The sequence below is a fragment of the Vanellus vanellus genome, assembly GCF_965231255.1.
Source record: "Vanellus vanellus genome assembly, chromosome: 9".
NCBI lineage: Eukaryota > Metazoa > Chordata > Aves > Charadriiformes > Charadriidae > Vanellus > Vanellus vanellus.
In genome coordinates, this window is record NC_138914.1 from 12926675 (window position 1) to 12945100 (window position 18426).

Genomic DNA, 18426 nt, shown 5'->3' on the forward strand with positions numbered 1-18426 from the left:
CAGGAGTTAAACATGGAGCCTGATCCATGTCGAACATTGCGTAACTATAGTGTGTATATATATATATATAAATGCAAAATCATAGACTTATAGAATGGTTTAGGTTGGAATGGACCTTAAAGATCATCCAGTTCCAACCCCCTGCCATGGACAGGGACACCTTGCACTAGACCAGGTTGCTCCAAGCCCTGTCCAGCCTGGCCTTGAACACTTCCAGGGATGGGGCATCCACAACTTTTCTGGGTAACCTGTTCCAGTGCCTCATCACCCTCAGAGTGAAAAATTTCTTCCTGATATTTATTCTAAATCTCTTCTCTTCCAGTTTGAAGCCATTACCCCTCGTCCTATCACTACATGCCCTTGTAAAAAGTTCTTCTCCAGCTTTGTTGTAGGCGCCCTTCAGATACTGGCAGGCTGCTATAAAGTCTCCCTAGAGCCTTCTCTTCTCCAGGCTGAACAACCCCAACTCTCTCAGCCTGTCTCCACAGGAGAGGTGCTCCAGCCCTCTCACCAACTTTGTGGCCCTTCTCTGGACCTGCTCCAACAGGTCCACGTCCTTCTTGTGCTGATGACTCCAAAGCTGGATGCTGTACTCTAGGTGGGATCTCATGTATTTATATTAAAAAATAGTAATGACTGTAATAACAGTGGGGGGGAGGGGGGGGGGGGGCTTGTACCCCAAACCCCAGTACTTTCCAGCATGGTCCCCATCAAGCTCCAGCAGGCGGACAGAAAAGGGGCAGACATGAGGCCACGAGGCAGGAATGAGGGCGCGAGGCTTGCACACACCTCCAGGGACCTCCCGATCTCCAGGAGCTCGCGCACCTCCAGGGACCTCCTGATCTCCAGGGACCTCCTGATCTCCAGGGACTTGCCCTCCTCCGGCACCCTGGACGTGCCCAGGGGCTTGCACACGGGCAGGGGCTAGCACGCTTCCAGGGATGCTCGCCCTCCCCGGCCTCCCGCACGCCGCCGGGGGCTCGCCCGCCCGTGTGCCGCCCCTCCCCAGCACCGCCCCGGGGGCCGGGCCGGGCGGTGCGGCGGCTCCCATTGAGGCCGGTGTCGGGCCGGCCCCCGCCGCGGCGGGGCCAATGGGGGCGGCGGACGCGGTCGAGCCTCTCCCGGGCCTCCCCCGCCGCCGCCGGGCGCCCGCGGTGTGAGGGGGATATAGTACTACGGGAGCGGGGCCGCGCTCCGCAGCCGCGCACCCGCCTCCCGGGGGAGCTGCGCCCGCCTCCCGCCGCTCCGCGCTGCCCCGCGCCCCGCCGGGGCTCCTCTGGTTACCCTGCGTCTTCTCGGTGTTTTGTTGTTTTTATTTTTTTTTTTTTATTTCTAGAAGTATTTTTGCTTTTTGTTCTTCTTTTTTTTTTTCCTTTTTATTGTTGTTGTTGCATTCTTCTGGTCGTTCTTGGCATCCCACCCCCCCCCGCCATCCCCGGCTTGCAGAGGAGTTCAGGTAAGGGGCTGCGGGGAGCGCGGAGGTTTGCGCGGGTGCGCGTCCCGCCAGCGGTGCCCTTGCTCCCCGTTGCCGCAGCACCAGTAGCTGCGGGGGGGGGAGGCGGGGGGACAGGGACACTGGTGGTGTTTGTGCCGCCGCTGCCTGGTCACGGGGGGGGTGGAAGGTTAAATCCCCCCTCCGACCCCCCCGGCGGTGCAGTAGGGGGGTGCCGGGCTGCGGCCGGGTGTGGGGGGCTGTTTTTAGGCTGGAGCTGTGTCGTGCCATGGTGTGACAGGAGGAAGGGGGGACGGGTTACTCCCGGTCATTGCGACCTGGGGACCACCCCGTGGGGGGGGGGGGGGAGCTCGGGCCCCCAAAACCTTCTGAAGATGGATGGAAAGAGCAGGAAAACAAAAATTAAAAAAAAAAAAAAAAACAAACAAAACCAACAAAACCAAAACACCACCACACAACAAATAAGCAAATGCTTTGCAGCCGTGGAAGCCGCGCTGTGCTTGTGCTGGGGTGGAAATTGCTCCCCCCCCCCCCGCCCCGTCCCGCATCCCTGCCCGGGGGCTGATGCCGCGTTATTGCGGGGTACCGCTGGGGGCCGAGGGGGGCAGCCCGCCGTCCGGGGGGGGGGGGGGGGGGGGGCGCCGCCAGCGCCCGCGGCGGATAAAGTGCTTCCTCTTGTGCAAGCCAAAGTTTGGGATTGGAGGAGGGGGGTGTGCGGGGGTATTAGTTTCCAGAAAATAAGGCTTTGGGAACGTTTCTGCAGCTTCCCAGAGGCGGTGGGTTTGAGGGAAAAAAAGCAGCGGGGAGACCCTAAACGCCCCCCCCCTTTCCCCCCCTCCGTGTCTGGGGAGCAGCACAGCCACCTTGCAGAAGGGATGAGAGCAAATAGGTTTCCTCCTCCTCGCTCTTGGCTTCTTTTTTTTTTATTATTTTTATTTTTTTTATTGTTAGGCTTTCCCCCCTCTGTGCATTTCCATTTTAATTTCTTAGGAACGCTGGGCCTGGTTCACCGCCTGCTTTATGGCTCTGCCTGTGGAGCAGGAGTCAGCCTGAACAGATTTAAAATCTTCTAGGGAACAAGAGAAAACCGGAAAGAGATTAGTCCTAAACTAGAAAAAGCTGTAGTAGTACACATAGGAAAAAACTGTCAGCGTATCTGAGCCCGTACACCGCTGGGCTATCAGTTCCGCTGGACCGACTGTCCAGAAATGACAAGCTGGAAAATACGTCCCCGTGTTTCAGCAAGTTCCCAGGACTTAAAATATTAAAGTTACCCTGTGTCAGAATACGCCTTCTCTGTATTTTTTTTTTCTTTGGGGGGTGGTTGTTATTTTGTTTTAGCTGGCGATTAGAGGGGCAGGTTTTAAACAGAACATGTTTCTGGCAGAAAGGACATCATAACAACCCAGGGAACTCTTAAAAGTTGGAGAGACGGTCGTGCTGCCGTGTGCTGTGGAACAGCTGCTGTATTTCACTCTAGAAGCAGCTGTTTTTCGGTGGCTCAGGCACTGAGGTCCCTCTATAGGTGCTTACATTTCTAACCCGAGAGATGAAAGTGCTTCATGTAAACAGTGTCATTAGTTTTCACAGCTTGTGTAGCCCTGCCTTTTTTTTTTTTGTTTTTTTTAATCTTCTGGTTTGGGCTGTGTGTTCAGGCAAAGCAGGGATGAAAGCCTTTTGGTTGTTAGTCTGGCCTTTAGGATAAAATATAGCCCGGGCCTGATCCCGCATTCCAGGCATTCCCCAAAATCTTCTTGGCCGCTCTGCAAGCTTTGAGAGTGCACAGAAAGCAGATCTGGCTGGTAACGTGCCTGCAATCTATTTGCCTCTGACAGTCCCCTCTCTTCTTAAAATTACTCTGGTGACACCAAGTGACATTGCTCCTTGCCAAAAGAGACGGGGAAATAAGCGTGCTGGCTGGTTTCTGCTGAGGGACGTTGCTCACAGCAGTTGTTAGGAGTTTGTTGGGTTTTTTTCCCCCCGTCTCCTTTCAGCCCTTATTCAAATTAGGGTATAGTTCTATTCCCAGTGGAATATATGGATATTTTGATATGTGGCTTCCCATTCTCGCAAACATTTAAAGAAAACTTGAACTTTTTTTTTTTTTTAAAAAAAAAAAAAAAGAACCTTACCAACTGCTTTTGGTGCAGGCTCTTTCCCCGCACGCACAGAGCATGCCAGCTTTTCTTAGAAAAAAAACCACGGTGCAGTCCAGATTTCCCTCACAGCACCATTCCTCAGAAGTTCAAGCTGGAACAATGCAGACATAGCAGGGAGGATGGGAAAGGACCTGAGGGCAAGTCCTCCTTTCTGCCCCACACTTCCCGGGGCAGTCCCCAGCTTTTGGTGCAAGATGGAAACAAGCTTCTTGGGTGAATTCTTACTGGAAGCCAATACAAACTTCTGAGAAACAGATTTGCGTTTTCTGTTTCAAAACGGGGAATAGCTCAACTCTGGGACTTCTGCGGGAGGAACTTTCTGTCGACAGAGGGTGTTTGTTTGTTTGTTTGTTTTTAAATAAGTCCTGTGTGTTAGAAATAGTTCCTCTCTTCTGACTCTTCACTTACACTATAAGAAATGATTATAGGCTAAGGTCACAAAACGGAGCCACTAACCTCTGTTTGAACTTCCTCGTCTTCGGCACACGTGGGTATTTCATTATCGGTTCAGAGGCATAGCTGACTGACAGGCCACGCATACCAGGAAAATGTGCAATCTCACTTTTAAGTCTTTCTTTCAACCTGCCCCTATTTCCCCCGTGTGAGTATGAAGGAGGATGCTGTGTGTATCTTTAAGAAACATGGTTTCCCCCCTGTTTCCTGTGAAATATTAATAGACGCTGTCAATGGGATGGAGCTCTTTAAGAGCGTTGTGTAAAATACTTCACTCCGTGTTCGCTGCAGCACGGAGCACATAGACACCTTTTGATTTTTCTCCGGAGAAGGCAAAGACGGGGCAAATTTTGGAGATTGGGCAGCAAGGATGCTCTGCACTAGCAGTAACAGCCATCCCCTTTCCTGCACAAAACTGGGAGCTATTGACTATTCATGGCAAAGCGTCCAAAGCGCAGCGGCAGAGCCTGTGGAAAATGACAGCGTGTAACAAGATTGACTGGCATTTCCTTCGCGCTGGGTCACATGCCTCCTAATTCACACACGCACAAAACCTCATAGGCCGATCAAATGACTTCTATCTCTGCAGTCCGCATACCTTCCACAGAAAGAGTTGTTTTATTATGCACATATACAGCTCTGTTTTCAGTCAGTCACCTTGAGCGAATGACTGAGGGCAGTGTTCGCTCCGTCCGGAGGTCTCTGCGTTTGCTCTCTAAGAGGCATAGTCTCCGTCCGTAAGCAATTTGGTGTTTTTGTTTTTTTTTTTTCCTCTGGGGGGAGAAAAAAAAAAAAGAAAACAAATACGCGGATGTCCCTCCTGCCTTCCCCTCCCCAAAAACCTTTCTAGGAAGTTTGCTTGGCTTAACTGGGAAAGCGCCGGCCGGTCGCCGCTGTCGGCGAGCGTTACGGTGGGCTGCGCTAGGAAGGATGGATTTTGCCCTTGTGCCTCCCGGGGGCTGCAGCGGGATTATGGCTCACGTGAGTAGGGGCTTGCGGGATGCTGCCCGCTCGCTGCCTCCGCACAGGGAGGAGTGGGGGAAACTGGGAGCGCGGCTGCCCACTGTGGGTAACGGCCGATTGAGGTGGGGGGGGGTTCGTACGAGCCCTCCCAGTTCAGCCACTGGCAGGAGGTTCAGATCACCTCAACCTCTGTATCCAGAGAGAGAGGAGTATGGAGAGATGAGGTGAAACCAGCCACCAGCTGGCTTGCCAGGACACGGTAATTAGCTCAGCGCAGTGCCAGCCTTATTAAGGGCAGTGCAGGTGATGATGACGTTGGCACACTGATTCATTACATCTGGGGGGGAAAATCCGCCTAGTAAATGCTGAAGCACAGTAAATATTTTTGGCTCCTGACAGATTGATCCTTGCATTATGCTGATTAGCCTATATTTGTGGAACTGAGGAAGTTAAAAATAAGGTTGGTGGAAAGCTACAAGATAAGGAAAGGATTTGCATTTTATGGCCAGCAGCAATAAACTTCTTTCTTTATTTGGGTTTTTTTTTTTTTTGGGTGGTAAAAATTTCAACACTATTTTTTTCTCCCCATTCCCTTCTTTGGCTCTAGGTTTCACTGTTAGGTGAAAGCCCATAATTTACTTTCTCTTGCCAGCAATATTCTGGAAGGGAGCTGTAAATCCAGAGCGCATACAGTTGGGAATTGATTTCTGAAAGAATTCTTTTGCAAATACGTGGTGCAATCCTGCAAAACGCTTCGGCCCTGACAGTCCTTAGGGGGTGGTACAGACGTATCAAAGCGTGTAGCAGCATGTGTACTCAGTGAGACTGGATGCTTTGGACTTTCCTGTGAGCTGGAGGGCTTTACCAGCTTTAGTTCACGGAGATAAATGATTAAACCAACTTCTGACTGTTGCTGTTTTGTTTCCCTACACTCAGGCTCTCACCTGAACTTTCACCGCCTGGTATATGCTGTTGGGATATCCATAAGAGATCGCCCAGGAATGGTGGATCACTTGCTGCCTACTGATGAATCCTTTTCATCGACAAGATCTTCTCTTGGATACTTTGGGGACATGACAGCAGGGGTGAGGTCCTACCAAATGCTGCCCTCTCCCCTCTCGGAAGATGACAGCGATTCGTCCAGCTTTTGTTCTTGTTCCAGCCCTGACTCCCAGGTTCTCAGCTCCAGCTATGGAAGCACGTCCAGCGCGGAAAGTCAGGACAGTATCTTAGACTACTTATTGTCCCAGGCATCTTTGGGGAACACCGCTGCGTCATGGTGGGACAAAAGGAGACTTCAGCCCATAGTGAAAGAGGAGTACTTTAGGTTGCCTGAATTTGCTGTGGATATGGAAGACTCAGGACCATTTCAGCCCACGCTTGAGGAAATTGAGGAATTTCTGGAGGAGAACATGGAGCTGGAGCTCAAAGAAAGACCTAAAAGTGAGACCAAGGACTTGAGAGCTTGCAGCCAAGTTTCTGTTGCTTCGCTACAGCAAAAAGACCATATGTTACCCAGCGCTAGTTTAAAAGAGAGTAAAAACGAACAGTTGAGCAGCTCAACGGAAGGTGGCCAAGCTTCAAATGGAGGAATGTCCCTGGAGAATGGGATACCGGTTATGCTCCAAATCCAGCCTGTACAGATTAAGCAGGAGTCCAACACGAGCCCCAGTTCCCAAGGACCAGCACAAGAGAACATTAAAATTGCACAGCTCCTAGTCAACATCCAAGGACAGACATTTGCCCTTGTGCCTCAGATAGTTCAGTCGTCCAATTTGAACTTGTCCTCTAAATTTGTCCGCATTGCTCCCGTCCCCATCGCCGCCAAGCCAATTGGGCCAGGAGGCATGATCCAGGGTCAGACGGGAATCATCATGGGTCAGAAATTTCAAAAGAACCCTGCAGCAGAACTCATTAAAATGCACAAATGTTCTTTTCCTGGTTGTACCAAGATGTACACGAAAAGCAGCCATTTGAAAGCCCACCTGAGGAGGCATACAGGAGAAAAGCCTTTTGCGTGCACGTGGCCGGGTTGCGGATGGAGGTTAGTGTCGGGCTGCAGCACTGCCCAATCCCCCTTCCCCTTTTTGCTCACTTGACCTCACTTGCCGAGCAAGTAGGTTTGCGTTCTGATTTATAAACTGTTTCTGTTCAAAACTCGTTCGGTTGGTTTGAGAATTAAGACCTTTTTCTTCCTGTTAGGTAATCCAGGGGCTTTGATAAATGAAATAGCAAAGCATCACCTGCTGGCATCAGCTGTTTACGTGTCTTAAAAAAAAAAAAAAAAAATAGTCCATGGTAATTTGTATTTCGTTCCAAGAGGGTCAGATTAAGCTTGTTACCGCAGGCAACACCTTGCGTTCACATCGGTCTGGTTGCAACGCACCAGCTGCAGCAGCTGCTGGGCTGGTACCAGCTGAGGGCTGGAAGGCAGTTGGATGGTTTAGGGCAGAATCACGGTGCGTGCCTGTGTGTGGCTCCAACCGCGTGGGGCTAAACGTGATCACTGACGGGCTGTGATCACTGTGACAAGAGAGTGTGGTTAAGAAGAGCAGTATTCTGTGAAATTTTGTAGAAAATGCACTCCATCCCACTCCTTCTGGAAATGCTGGCAGTGACACTCCAGCGTGCTCTGGGTTTTAGTCTCTGGGTTGATTGAGAAAAATGCGTGGGTGCCACTCAAAGTTGCAAAAAGCTGTCAGATGTAACAACATAACCAGAAGGCTGAGGTGGAGTTAAGCATTGCTTGAATGGAAAGTTGCAGGTTTGATTGAGCAAAACGTTTCACAGAGGGCATCTCTTGATTTTTCTTTTTTCGTTTTTTATTATATTTTTAACACGAGTTGAAAAATTAAGGTTTTGTTTTTAAAAAAATCAACTTTTTATTTGAAGGAAACTTTGACAGAAGCCTTCCAACGTCTTTCCAATTAGCTGTGTTACTAGCCCGCCTGCTGGCAAGCGTTAATATACAGCACCACAAACTATGAGCGGAGAAAACAAAATCTAAACTCCCTTGTATTAAATTAAACCAGACTTCTTTCAAAGAATATCCTGCAGAGCTTCAGCGAGCAATCTCTAATGAGGAAATGGGTTGTGACCACGGGGAACAGACGAGGTAAAAAGTAACAGGAGAGGGTTGTGTAAAAATGCAAGTATGTGAGACACGCAGCAGTTAGAGATGGCTGGATTGGTTTGAGGGAAAAGGTCAGAGTGGGGCTGAATCCTCTGCTCCCCAACTGGACCAGTTTGAAATTTGCCTCTTGGTGGGATCGGGGAGATCAGTGCAATTAATTTCTGTGGTGATTTTCTTTCCCGTTTCAGTTTGTGGTGGCTCTACAAACTGGTGGGGACTTTCTTTCCTTTTGTACTGGTGGCACTTCTCATGAGCCGGGCTCAGTGGCTTGCCGCTCAGGATGCGCTGAAATTAAAGCCATATTATTTAGCTGATTGGTCCCATAAGCCGCAGGCTCCTTTGCTCCTGACCTGCAGCAGAGGCACTCGCTCCTTTTTACTTGGTTGCCGGAATACGTGCGCACAGGCAGCAGATGTGCCTCCTGCCTGTGAACGTGCCTGTGGGTGTCGTGTTGGCTTTCCCTGCGCGGGGACGTGAGCAAAACTCTCATTTTTTGCGGTAAATGCATGTGGCACGTGAGGGTTTGTCTGATCCACACTGAGATTCATACCAATGCTCCCAGGGATTTTGTAGCTCAAGATCAGAAGCTTGAGGTGTTGCCTGTGGGTGACCTTCTCCAGCTCTGTCTTATTACAGAGCTGGTGTTTCCCGGGCTGCAAAACCAAGGGGGATATTTAGGAAAAATATTAAGTCGTAAGGGATGGAGGTTGAGTTTACACTGGGGGTGCTTGCCTTCTCCCAGCGATATGGCAAATGGTGTGGATCACAAGCAGGTGTGAGGTGGGCCAAGAGAAGTGCAGGTCCCACAACTGGGAGCGCCCTGAACCTTCACTCTCCGCCAGCCACAGCTTTTTAAAGATGAAGAGCCCGACAGGGATGAGAAATTAATCACCTTAGCTACGAGGAGCGTGCGTCCTGTCCACAAACAGCTGCTGGAAGGGATTTTCAAACTCTCTACCGCTGTTTGTCCTGTTGCATTTCCCAGCCCGGGCTGGTACCCCAATCCCCAACACCCCCAAACTTTGGAAGGGCTGTGCTCTGATGGAGGTTTGTAGCCAGCGGGAGAGGTAGCGCTTCCTGCGCTCGCAGCAATCCTCAGCACCAGCCTGAGATTCCTGCACATCCCCTACACGCTGCTCCCACATCAAAGGCCAGACCCAATTGAGCACGGAATTACTCGGTCCGCTTTCATCGATAAGGCATGTTTACCTTTTCCAGAAGTTCAGCGAGAGCTGTGATCTCACATGACTTAAGTTAAATGCATCTGGACTCTCTGTTTCCTCCCAGCTTTATATCATCTCAAATGAATTTAAGCACTAAAACACCGCTGGGCTCTGCTTTCCCCCTCCTTTCCGTGCATTCTTGTGCTTGAGTATTTATTTTTTCACCGAAGACACTTAAGATCTGACCTCACTGAAGATAGTAATTTCAAAAACAAAACAAAGTGTTGCCTAGCACGAAGTGGCTGAGCTGGTGTGTGTGTGTGTGTGTGTGTGGGGTGTTAAAGCTTTCCCAGCTCTGTCTTGCTGTGGTGAAATTTAACTGCACCAAGGTAGGGGGGTGCACACAGCAAACCCCTTTGCGAACCCCTGGGGCAGCTGGAGAGCCCCAAGCGCCTCCCTGGAGGAGGCTGAACCCTGCCTGCTCGTGTCCTTCCTCGGCACGGGGTGAGAGCTGTTTTCGGCAGGCTGCAGAGAGGCGTTCATAAGTAAGTGGCCGGTGACCCGTTGCGTTCAATACCCCGCTGTACCGGTCAGCGCGCTGATCCGCGTCGTGCCAGCTTGTACCTTCAGCACACCGCAGCCTCGACCAAAAAAGCCGGACTGCGGCACGGGCCGGTCCCCGGCGGCTGTGTTATGGTGCGGAGCAGGAGAAGCTCTGGCTTTCCCTCCCCGGGCGCAGCAGCCAACAAAGCTGGGGTTGTTGTCAAGCCTGGGGGATGAGGCAATCGCGTTTACATGCCCTGCCACATCGCTGGGCTGCAGGCGCGTCCCCGCAGCTGGCTCCGCAGGTGACAGCGCGCAGTACAAGCTCTGCCTGGTTTGGTGGGGTGGGTTCAAAGGCTTGTAATGCCTGTGGCTGGGAGTGCGTATGGGACCGGGCAAGCGTGGGGAGGACCATGTGTGGGACGGGTCAGGGCGGGCGTCCCGCAGTGGTCTTTTTTGCTGGTGCTGTGCAAAGGGGTTTGCGGGTGCACCGGAGGAGCGCTGGTTTACCGTAGCGGTGCTTTGGGGATGGGCAGGATGAATCCAGAGCCTCCCACCCCACTGCAGAGGAGAAGTACAGCCTGAGTCAGTCTCAATGGCTGGTGGCCATGGTAGGGACCATGGAGTACTAGGCTGAAACTAGTGACCTTTCTTGCCCATTGAGCCACATAGCAATGTCCTTGTTTGGCCAGGAGACATAGGACACGTCCTACACATCAAGGAACTCTAGGATTTGTCTCCAAGGGTGATATAGTTACAGGTCCTTTGGGGTCCTGCTAGATATAAGTATGAAAGAGACTCTTCTAGTTGCTGTGGGATTTCCCAGATCTCTCCACCTTTCTTTTTGAAGGAGGAATCCTTCTGGAAATGGCAGTGAATTGGGATAGTGAGGTGTTCCTTGGGGGTCTCTTGTGTTTCTTTGAATTTAGCATTCCACTGGGGATTGTTTCCAGTTTTCTTGGGGTGATCTTAGTGCCAGAACGTGCTGCAAATATCATTTCACTGCAGAGCCAGGCCACCAGCTCCTCCCAGCTTCCTTATCCTAACCTTTGCGTTGTTTTTTTTTGTAAACACACCGACAGCTCGAGGTTTATTTCTGTGGGCCCTGTAAGTTGATCTTTCTGTGACTGCTGGGGAACAGTATTGCAACATTCCCGCCTCTTCAGCTAAGGACATCGTTATGAGGCAGAGTGTATTTTTATCGGATGAACTCATCCAAGCTCCCAGGGTATGCGTGGAGCTGCTCATTCCTGATATGTGCCTCTTTCTCCCCACCATCCATGCAATCCTCATTGAAATGCACTTGCGGAGCTCTTGTGCAGGATTAGCCATGTGCTACTGCACTTCTGTTGCAGATGGCGACCTTAATGGCCAAGGGCATGGGACAAGACAACCCGCGCACATCTGTTTTTACTCCTTCTCTGAGTGATAAGCCTGTATATAAGGTGGCGGCTCTTTCCAAAGGTGCTTTTCCCTCTCTGCTCCCTCTTTTCCCAGGATATGGTTGCCATCACTGGCAACATGTCTGTTCCTTGTCCAGTGCTGAGTCCCACTGAGGCAGTCTGCATAGGCAACATCCCACCTTCCTCGGAAAGATGCTTAGTCCCACTCATCTGTGGCTCTACAAGAGCATCCCTCCAGGGATGTGGCACTGGGACTAGCTCACTGCTAAGGACTCAGGAGAAATCCCTTTCCCTGCGGCTCCCAGGTTCAGACTGGTTTTGTGGAGCTGTGGCTGGAAGGACCAGGGTTTCTAGAAAAAGCAAATATGCAGGTACGAGGGGTGATGAGAAAGCCCTGTCACCGCCTTTGTGAAGAAGACATGTCCCAGGTGAGGAACAGGTTGATGGCTCCATTAGGGCATCTGCCTATTGCTCTTAATGGTGAATTTGACTTTTTCACTATGGGGATACCAAAGCAAGGACAAGGCAGAAAAGCAAGAGAATGAGTGAAGGAACATCCCCTAGAAATGCCCCTGGGAGAGATGTGGCCACACCATATCTTACCTGTGGTGAATATCTGCATCTGCTTTACACTGGCCGGAAAATGCTCCCTGGGTAGCATCACCGGACTGAAGAGCTGCGGGAGCTGAGAAACCCATTCCCAGCTTTCTCAACGCCTGTGCACCGTTCCTCAACTGGCGGCGGGAGATCAGAGCTAATTAAAACCTTTATGTGGAAACGTATTTTTCTTGCATGAAGGACTTATTCATAGGAGCCCAGTGGTCCTGTTTTCCCCCTTTCATAAAAATAGCGTATTCACTCTGTTGGTGATGTGATATTTTGCTCCAGAAGGGCGCATTTTTCTACATGTTCTTTCCCCCATTTATTCAGCTAGTGCCCATGACTTCATTTATTTATTGTAAATAAACAGCTGATACCGTTTCTTGCAAGCTCTCTTTCTGTGGCGCTCTTTGTTACTGCTCTGGCAACAAAACATTTAATTGCCCCTTGTCAGGCAACAAATTTTTTGTACCCATCTGGACAGGGCTGTTTTAGTGTGACATTATTAATTAACCCTGTGGCTCCCAGTCAGGTCTAAGCTGGAAATAGAGCCAGCCCCTCTGTTAAGACCAAAGGATTAGCTGATTTGGGTTCAGTAAAGCCTGTGGGATTCACGGTGGCTGTTGGGGGATTCTTCTATGGAGATGCAAGGTGGGAAATATCTAAAATTGAAATTACTCTGGGAGACAAGTTTGATAATTAAAGGCTCAATCTTTATTTCAATTTACCCATGAAGTAACTATGCTAATGGCCATTGGGGCCCGCCTGGCTGTCAGCTGTTAGGATGTTGAGCATCTCTGGTACTGAGATGTTAATGACTCTTTATTTCGCCTGCAGGAGCATGTACAAAAGCCAATTTTTTCAGCTGTATCTGATAAGCCGTGTCGCTTCTGGGTAGCACTGTCCGGCTGTTATCTGGGGTCCATCTCAAACTAGGTGCAATTTCTGGATGTTTGTTGTGCTTCTGTCAGTGGGGCAGACCTCGCCTGGGGGATGTTGGTTGTTATCTCTGCTTGAGAATGGTCTGTGTTCGGATTTGCGGGAGAGAGGTTGCGGGTCCGGCTTCGAAGGAGATTGGGAGAGGGATCAAAAGCAGTGCTGTTTTAGTTGAGTTGTACCCGTGTTACTGGGTTTAGGGCAAGGTTGGTACAAACATTGCCTCCATGCATTGCTCTGAGTCCAGAGTTGATGTGGGATGAGGTTGATAATTGTGTGTTTCCATCACTGCTGCTGACTGCCAGTTGGGACCAGACCAGGCCTGTTTCGGTCCCTTTTAGTTTGCACAGTTGGGCTTTGCCACAAGCGGAATCTCCCAGTGGCCTGAGGGGACTTTTTTTTTCCGCTGTGAGAGACTTAGCAATGTAAAACCCCATTTATCTGAACAGGCTTCTCTTCTCTTCTCTTGCAGGTTCTCCAGGTCAGACGAGCTGTCCCGGCACAGGCGCTCCCACTCGGGGGTGAAACCCTATCAGTGTCCGGTCTGCGAGAAGAAGTTTGCTCGAAGTGACCACTTGTCCAAACATGTCAAGGTGCATCGGTTCCCACGAAGCAACCGCTCCGTCCGCTCCGTGAACTGATTGGTCCCGCTTTCCCCTTCCCGCCCAGCCATCCTACAACAGCTGATGACAGCACTTTGCTCACTATATTTCTAGTGATAATTTATTTGTCTCCACAGAACAGTCAATGCTGTTACTTGATACCACCGTGTCTGAGTGTCCCGTGTCCTTTAAAGATGATTTGAGAATGAAGTTCTTTTTGGGTCAAGGGAGGGGGATGCTTCTTCCTTTTCGTCTTTTTTTTTTTTTTTTTTTTTAAGGATGTTCTTTTCCTTTCCTTCTATCTTTCCCTCCTTTGCTGCTGCTTCTGTTGGAAATTACAGTGTTTTATTTTTAGCTGTTTTCTGCTGCACAGGAAAATGTAAGAGTTGCTTGCTGCTAGTTAATTATAGCCCTGGCATTCCTAAGGGCTTTGCTCATGTACAGGCCATTCATTGTGAGTTTTTATTAAGCTGCTCTATTTGTCCAGTTTGGAAACAGCAAATTCCTTTTGAAATGAAAACAACTCCTTTGTTTTTGGGTCGCCTGAGCCAAGGATTTGTAGGGGCTGGCCATAGGAGGAGGAACAGTGGGAGTTGGGGACAGGGGGAGGCAAGGCATGGGGAGCGCTGGAATGCACCTCTGTGCCTCTCTGACGTCTCCGGCTCGCATTTACCTTTTCCTTGGCAAGAGCTATGTATAAATATTTATGTATATATATTCATACATACATATATATATATATATATATTTAAGGAAAGGCATATCCCAAGCAAACCCAAAAGCTCAGGCTGGGTGTCACGGCTTGGAGTGGGGCCTTTTGGTGTGGCTGAGCGCGTACCGTGTGCATGCTTCTTCTGTCCTGTGCTGCCGTGGGGGTGAAAGGATGCTCGTGCATCAAAGGAAACGCTGCTTTCCTTTGGCTTTGGTTCGCAGCATCCACTGTCTTTAGCAGAAGAGCCGTTGTCTAACGCGTAAAGCAGCAGGGAGCCATTTGTGAGAACGGCTGTTCCTGTCTCTGCTCCTGTCCTCTTGTGTGATCTTGGGGGAGAAACCAGAGCGCCAGCCCTGGAGGTGCCTGGTGGTCCTGGTGAGCACCAGGTATCCCGAGCATCCACTGCAAGTCAACGCCTCGCCGGTTGGAGCTGAGGCTCCATCTGCCTGCTGGCTGGCAGGGTCTTGTAGGACGCACCTGTACCCAGGGGAGGGTGGGAGGCGCCATGGCCTGGTGGGATGGCACCACGAGATCTTCTGTCCAAGGGTGATCTTCAGTGCTAATCCTCTCCTTATCGACAGCTATGTCAGAGCTCCATGCAGCTAGGGTGGGCGAATGGGTGAGAACAGTAGCCAAAAGAAACAAATTTGTGCGGTAGCTGGCAAAGAAGGGAATTTAAACAAATGATCAGATGGTAGCAGGCAAGTGATTTTGTTTGTGTTTCTTCTTCTTGTTTTGTTTTTCCTTTCGAACTCTGGCGATTGTAAGAAGCTTTAGAAGAAAATAGAATTCAGTAATTAGGAACGATTTTATAATGGGTGTTGCATTTCCTTTCCATTTGCAGATGGCATCTGTTTGTCTTTTTGTTGGCAAAATGGGAAATAGGGAACTGCGATTTTAGGGCTAGGCAGAGCAGGAGCCCGCGCTGTGCCAGAACAGCAGGTCTAGCTAAAGCGAATGCATTCCTTTTGTCGTCTAGAAATTAATATAAATGAACTATCATCTATTGACTGGTTTATATCACATCCTATGAATGTATGTAAATAAAACTGTACATAGATGCATATCTATATAAAATATCTTTTAATAACGTATCAAAATTTGTGTAAATTGGAAACAAAAATACCTATAAAGCCAGTGTACATAAGTTACAATTCTGTATATTTTCTTTTGTTCTTCATAAAAATATATTTACTTTGACAATAAAATGAAAATGGAAATTTTAAATCCCTTCTTGAAATTATTATTCATGAATTTCCTTTGTAGCCAGCTCTGTAAGCAGGACATTAGCACTTGAAATTTTGATTCACCTGGACATAACTTTTCAGGTGCTGGATAACAGGGAGATGATGGGACAGATTTGAAGTGCTTTCAGAAGTTTTTCTCCTCTCAGAAAAGTTCTTGGGAGGCGCGAGATGTTTCAGCTCTCCCTTTGCCGGAGCCCTCACGCCTCGCCTGGCAGCCGTGCTGGGACCCGAATGCCTTCTGTGGTTTCTGACTGCTGTGGAACAGGTCTGCAGCTGCAGTAAAACTGTGGTTAATAAACTAGAGCAAGCAGGTTTTGAGGAAATTCAAGCTCTAGTAGCTAGTGTGAAGGAGGAAGGGCTTCAGAGGCTGCTTGAGACTGTGACGGTGACTCACTGTGTGACAAAGGACCCAATTGCCATGTGCCACAGTTCCCTTTCTTGTAAAATAGGGATAATAATGCATCATGGTGATACTATGGGACTTAATTTACATTTGTGTGATCCTTGGATGGAAGGAGCAAGCAATAGGACCAGTAGTCACAGGATTAGATTGTGAAAGAAAGGCTCAGCACGGCGGAGGTCTTGGTGCCAAGGCGCTTCAGTTGGCTATTCTGTAAATCCCATGTCTGAAAGAGTGATGTGAAGGATCTGTGGTACGAAGCATGCCTCAGGCCTGAGGAGAAGACGCCCTGTCCTGCAACAACCATTGCTTCCCATTTGTAACAACAGGGGCACGAACATGATGCTCTTGTGATCTGCAAGCCGGGACATCTCTTGCACTGTGCTTATGGCTGCTTGGCCTCCACTGGAAGAAGAAACCAGCAATGTTACTAGTGTTAAAATCACTTCTGAGTCTCCATGGGAGCAATGGTGCAGTGGGTCCAGATCTTCTCCCAGCAAGAATCACTCTGAGACTAACGGGCGCTCAGGGATTAAAGTCTCTCCCTGATGACCAGCCACCAAAAAATGCCAGCTGATGAGCCAGGGATCTCCAGACCCCTGATTATTTTTCCTAGAGAACCCCTGTCAGTCCAGCAAGAGGACCGAGGGATGTGGCAGAGTAAGTTCTGTTCACTCCAGGTTGTTGTTACCTCCTGAGATGTAGCCTGAAGACCAGAGTCCTAAGGACAGCTGTTTTAAGAGCGCTAGTCATGTACGCACTTTAATTAGCAAGCCTGCACCAAGAGGATCTCCGATTCCCTTCTGTTCTCACCCTATCGACATCATGCATTAAACCAGCTGCTTTATTTTAACCAGCGTCTCGGTCTCCTCCCCAACTCGTCTGGAGTTCTGATATTGCTGTAGCATTGGGCAATTCTCCCTGCAAGACACTCGGGGCAGAAGTTGTTCTTTTTCTGCAAGAGGCAATACTTACAGCTGAAGTGGAGTGATGCAAAATACCTGCTGTTGGAGCACAGCAGTGCAGAAATCTAAGATCTAAGCTATGTTTTGGCCTGGAATATTTTCCATGAAACACTTATTCTCTCTTTCTTTTTTTTTTTTTTTTTTTTTTTCCTTTTTTCGTTTCTGTTTTAAGTACGGTTTCCGAGCATGGGTTGTGTGAATTTTTCTGGCTAATACCTGTGAGGAAATTTAAGTTTGTGTAAAAGTTACAACATGTTTGCTGTGAAAGGAGAGTTAGTTCTGCATGAAAATTAATGATGTTTTCAGAGGTTTGTCACAAAAATGTAGAAATTTCCAAATGAAGATTCTGATGTTTGTTTTATGTGGAATTACTGGCCTGCCTAGGCTGTGCTGATTCACGAGAAAAATGTGGCCTTGCCTCAAGCCTTATTACTCTTTACCCATCTGAAGATAAATATATATATTGAAGTGCTTTGATGCCACAACTGTAAATTAGTTTATTATGGCCCTGCTTCAGCAACTCTGCAAGGCAAAACACAGCATGGCATCATTATACATATGCGTAAATCTCATTGACTTAAACCACCTATAACTGAGTTTCTGAGGTGTGAACGGACACGTGTGCAGTGTCAGAGCCTTCACGTAATGATTGTGATCTGGTTCCTAACACTTGCAAGAGCTCTTTAAGATTCTAAAAGGTTTTACTGGCAATTTCTGGCTCTTTATAGGCTCCTCATCAGAGCGAGGGGTGAAGGAACAATGTTATGAAAGGTGAGGAGCCATCAGCTGGGAAGGTTGTACTTGAGGTAAGGAGTAAGAATAAGGAATGAGAGTAAAGTGGTATTTCTGTAAGGTGACCTGACTTCTGTGACCTGTGGCTGAATGCAGAGTAGTGGAGTGATGTGACCACAGAGCAACGCAGAGGGGAAATGGGAACAGAACCAAGAAGTCCCAAATCTCCTTTGCCCCAGACAGTGGCACAGACCACACGTCAATAACACACAGTGTGTTATAGAAGGCAAAGAGTAATAGGACATGTAAGTGAGACACCAGATAAGCAAAGAAAGGTAAAGACGGGGCATGAGATAAAGTCAGGCTGCACTGATAACGTCTACTTTTGGAAAGGATGCCAAGGAGAGAGGAACGAGAGAGCTCGCTTGCTGGTGTGTTGCACTTGGGATTCACCAAGGTAAAACACCCTAAAAAGGGTCCTGCTCCCCTGACCTGTGTTGCATGGGGGGCTTTCTCCCCTGGCAGTCTGGGGAGGAGCTCAGGGACCTGCACCCCTATGGACAGCAAACCAGTCCATCGAGCAGGGTGGTGTGACGAAAGGTGCCAAATTGGGCTCCTCAGAGGAGTGCTGGGGTTTAGCCCCTGCGGTGTTCACAACAGTCCCCCGCTTCCCGCCTTCCCCGGGGGGTTGTTTCTGCTTAAATCCTTCTGTCGGGAGCCTTCTCCTTGTCTAAATGGCCACCATACATTTAATCCAAACAACCAGGTGACTCCAGCACAAAGCCAGTGGCAACAAGCCAGTGTTAATGATTACCCGGGGCCCCTTGGGTTATGTAAGCGGGCATGTGCCGTACCACGGGCCCTTGGCTCAGACAAGCCCTCCCCGTCTGAGAGAAACACCAAGGACCTGCCAACACACATAGAAAGCTGTTTGGAGCCAGCTGGGATTTTCCTTCTCCCCT

The 18426-nt window shown here is 49.2% G+C and overlaps 1 protein-coding gene across 3 annotated transcripts; it reads left to right on the forward strand.

Annotated features, from left to right (window-relative positions):
- Positions 1-1395: 1395 nt before the first annotated feature.
- KLF15 (KLF transcription factor 15) lies at positions 1396-15456 on the forward strand. 3 transcript variants are annotated; one of them, XM_082487796.1, is made up of 3 exons: positions 1396-1456; positions 5965-7072; positions 13279-15456. In XM_082487796.1, the coding sequence occupies exons 2-3, from the start codon at positions 6030-6032 to the stop codon at positions 13445-13447; spliced, it is 1212 nt and encodes a 403-aa protein (XP_082343922.1). In that variant the 5' UTR covers positions 1396-1456; positions 5965-6029; the 3' UTR covers positions 13448-15456. The 3 variants fall into 3 exon arrangements, with proteins under 3 accessions (XP_082343922.1, XP_082343921.1, XP_082343920.1); XM_082487795.1 differs by lacking the exon at positions 1396-1456 and adding an exon at positions 4723-4802; XM_082487794.1 differs by lacking the exon at positions 1396-1456 and having other exon boundaries at positions 5914-7072.
- Positions 15457-18426: the final 2970 nt, after the last annotated feature.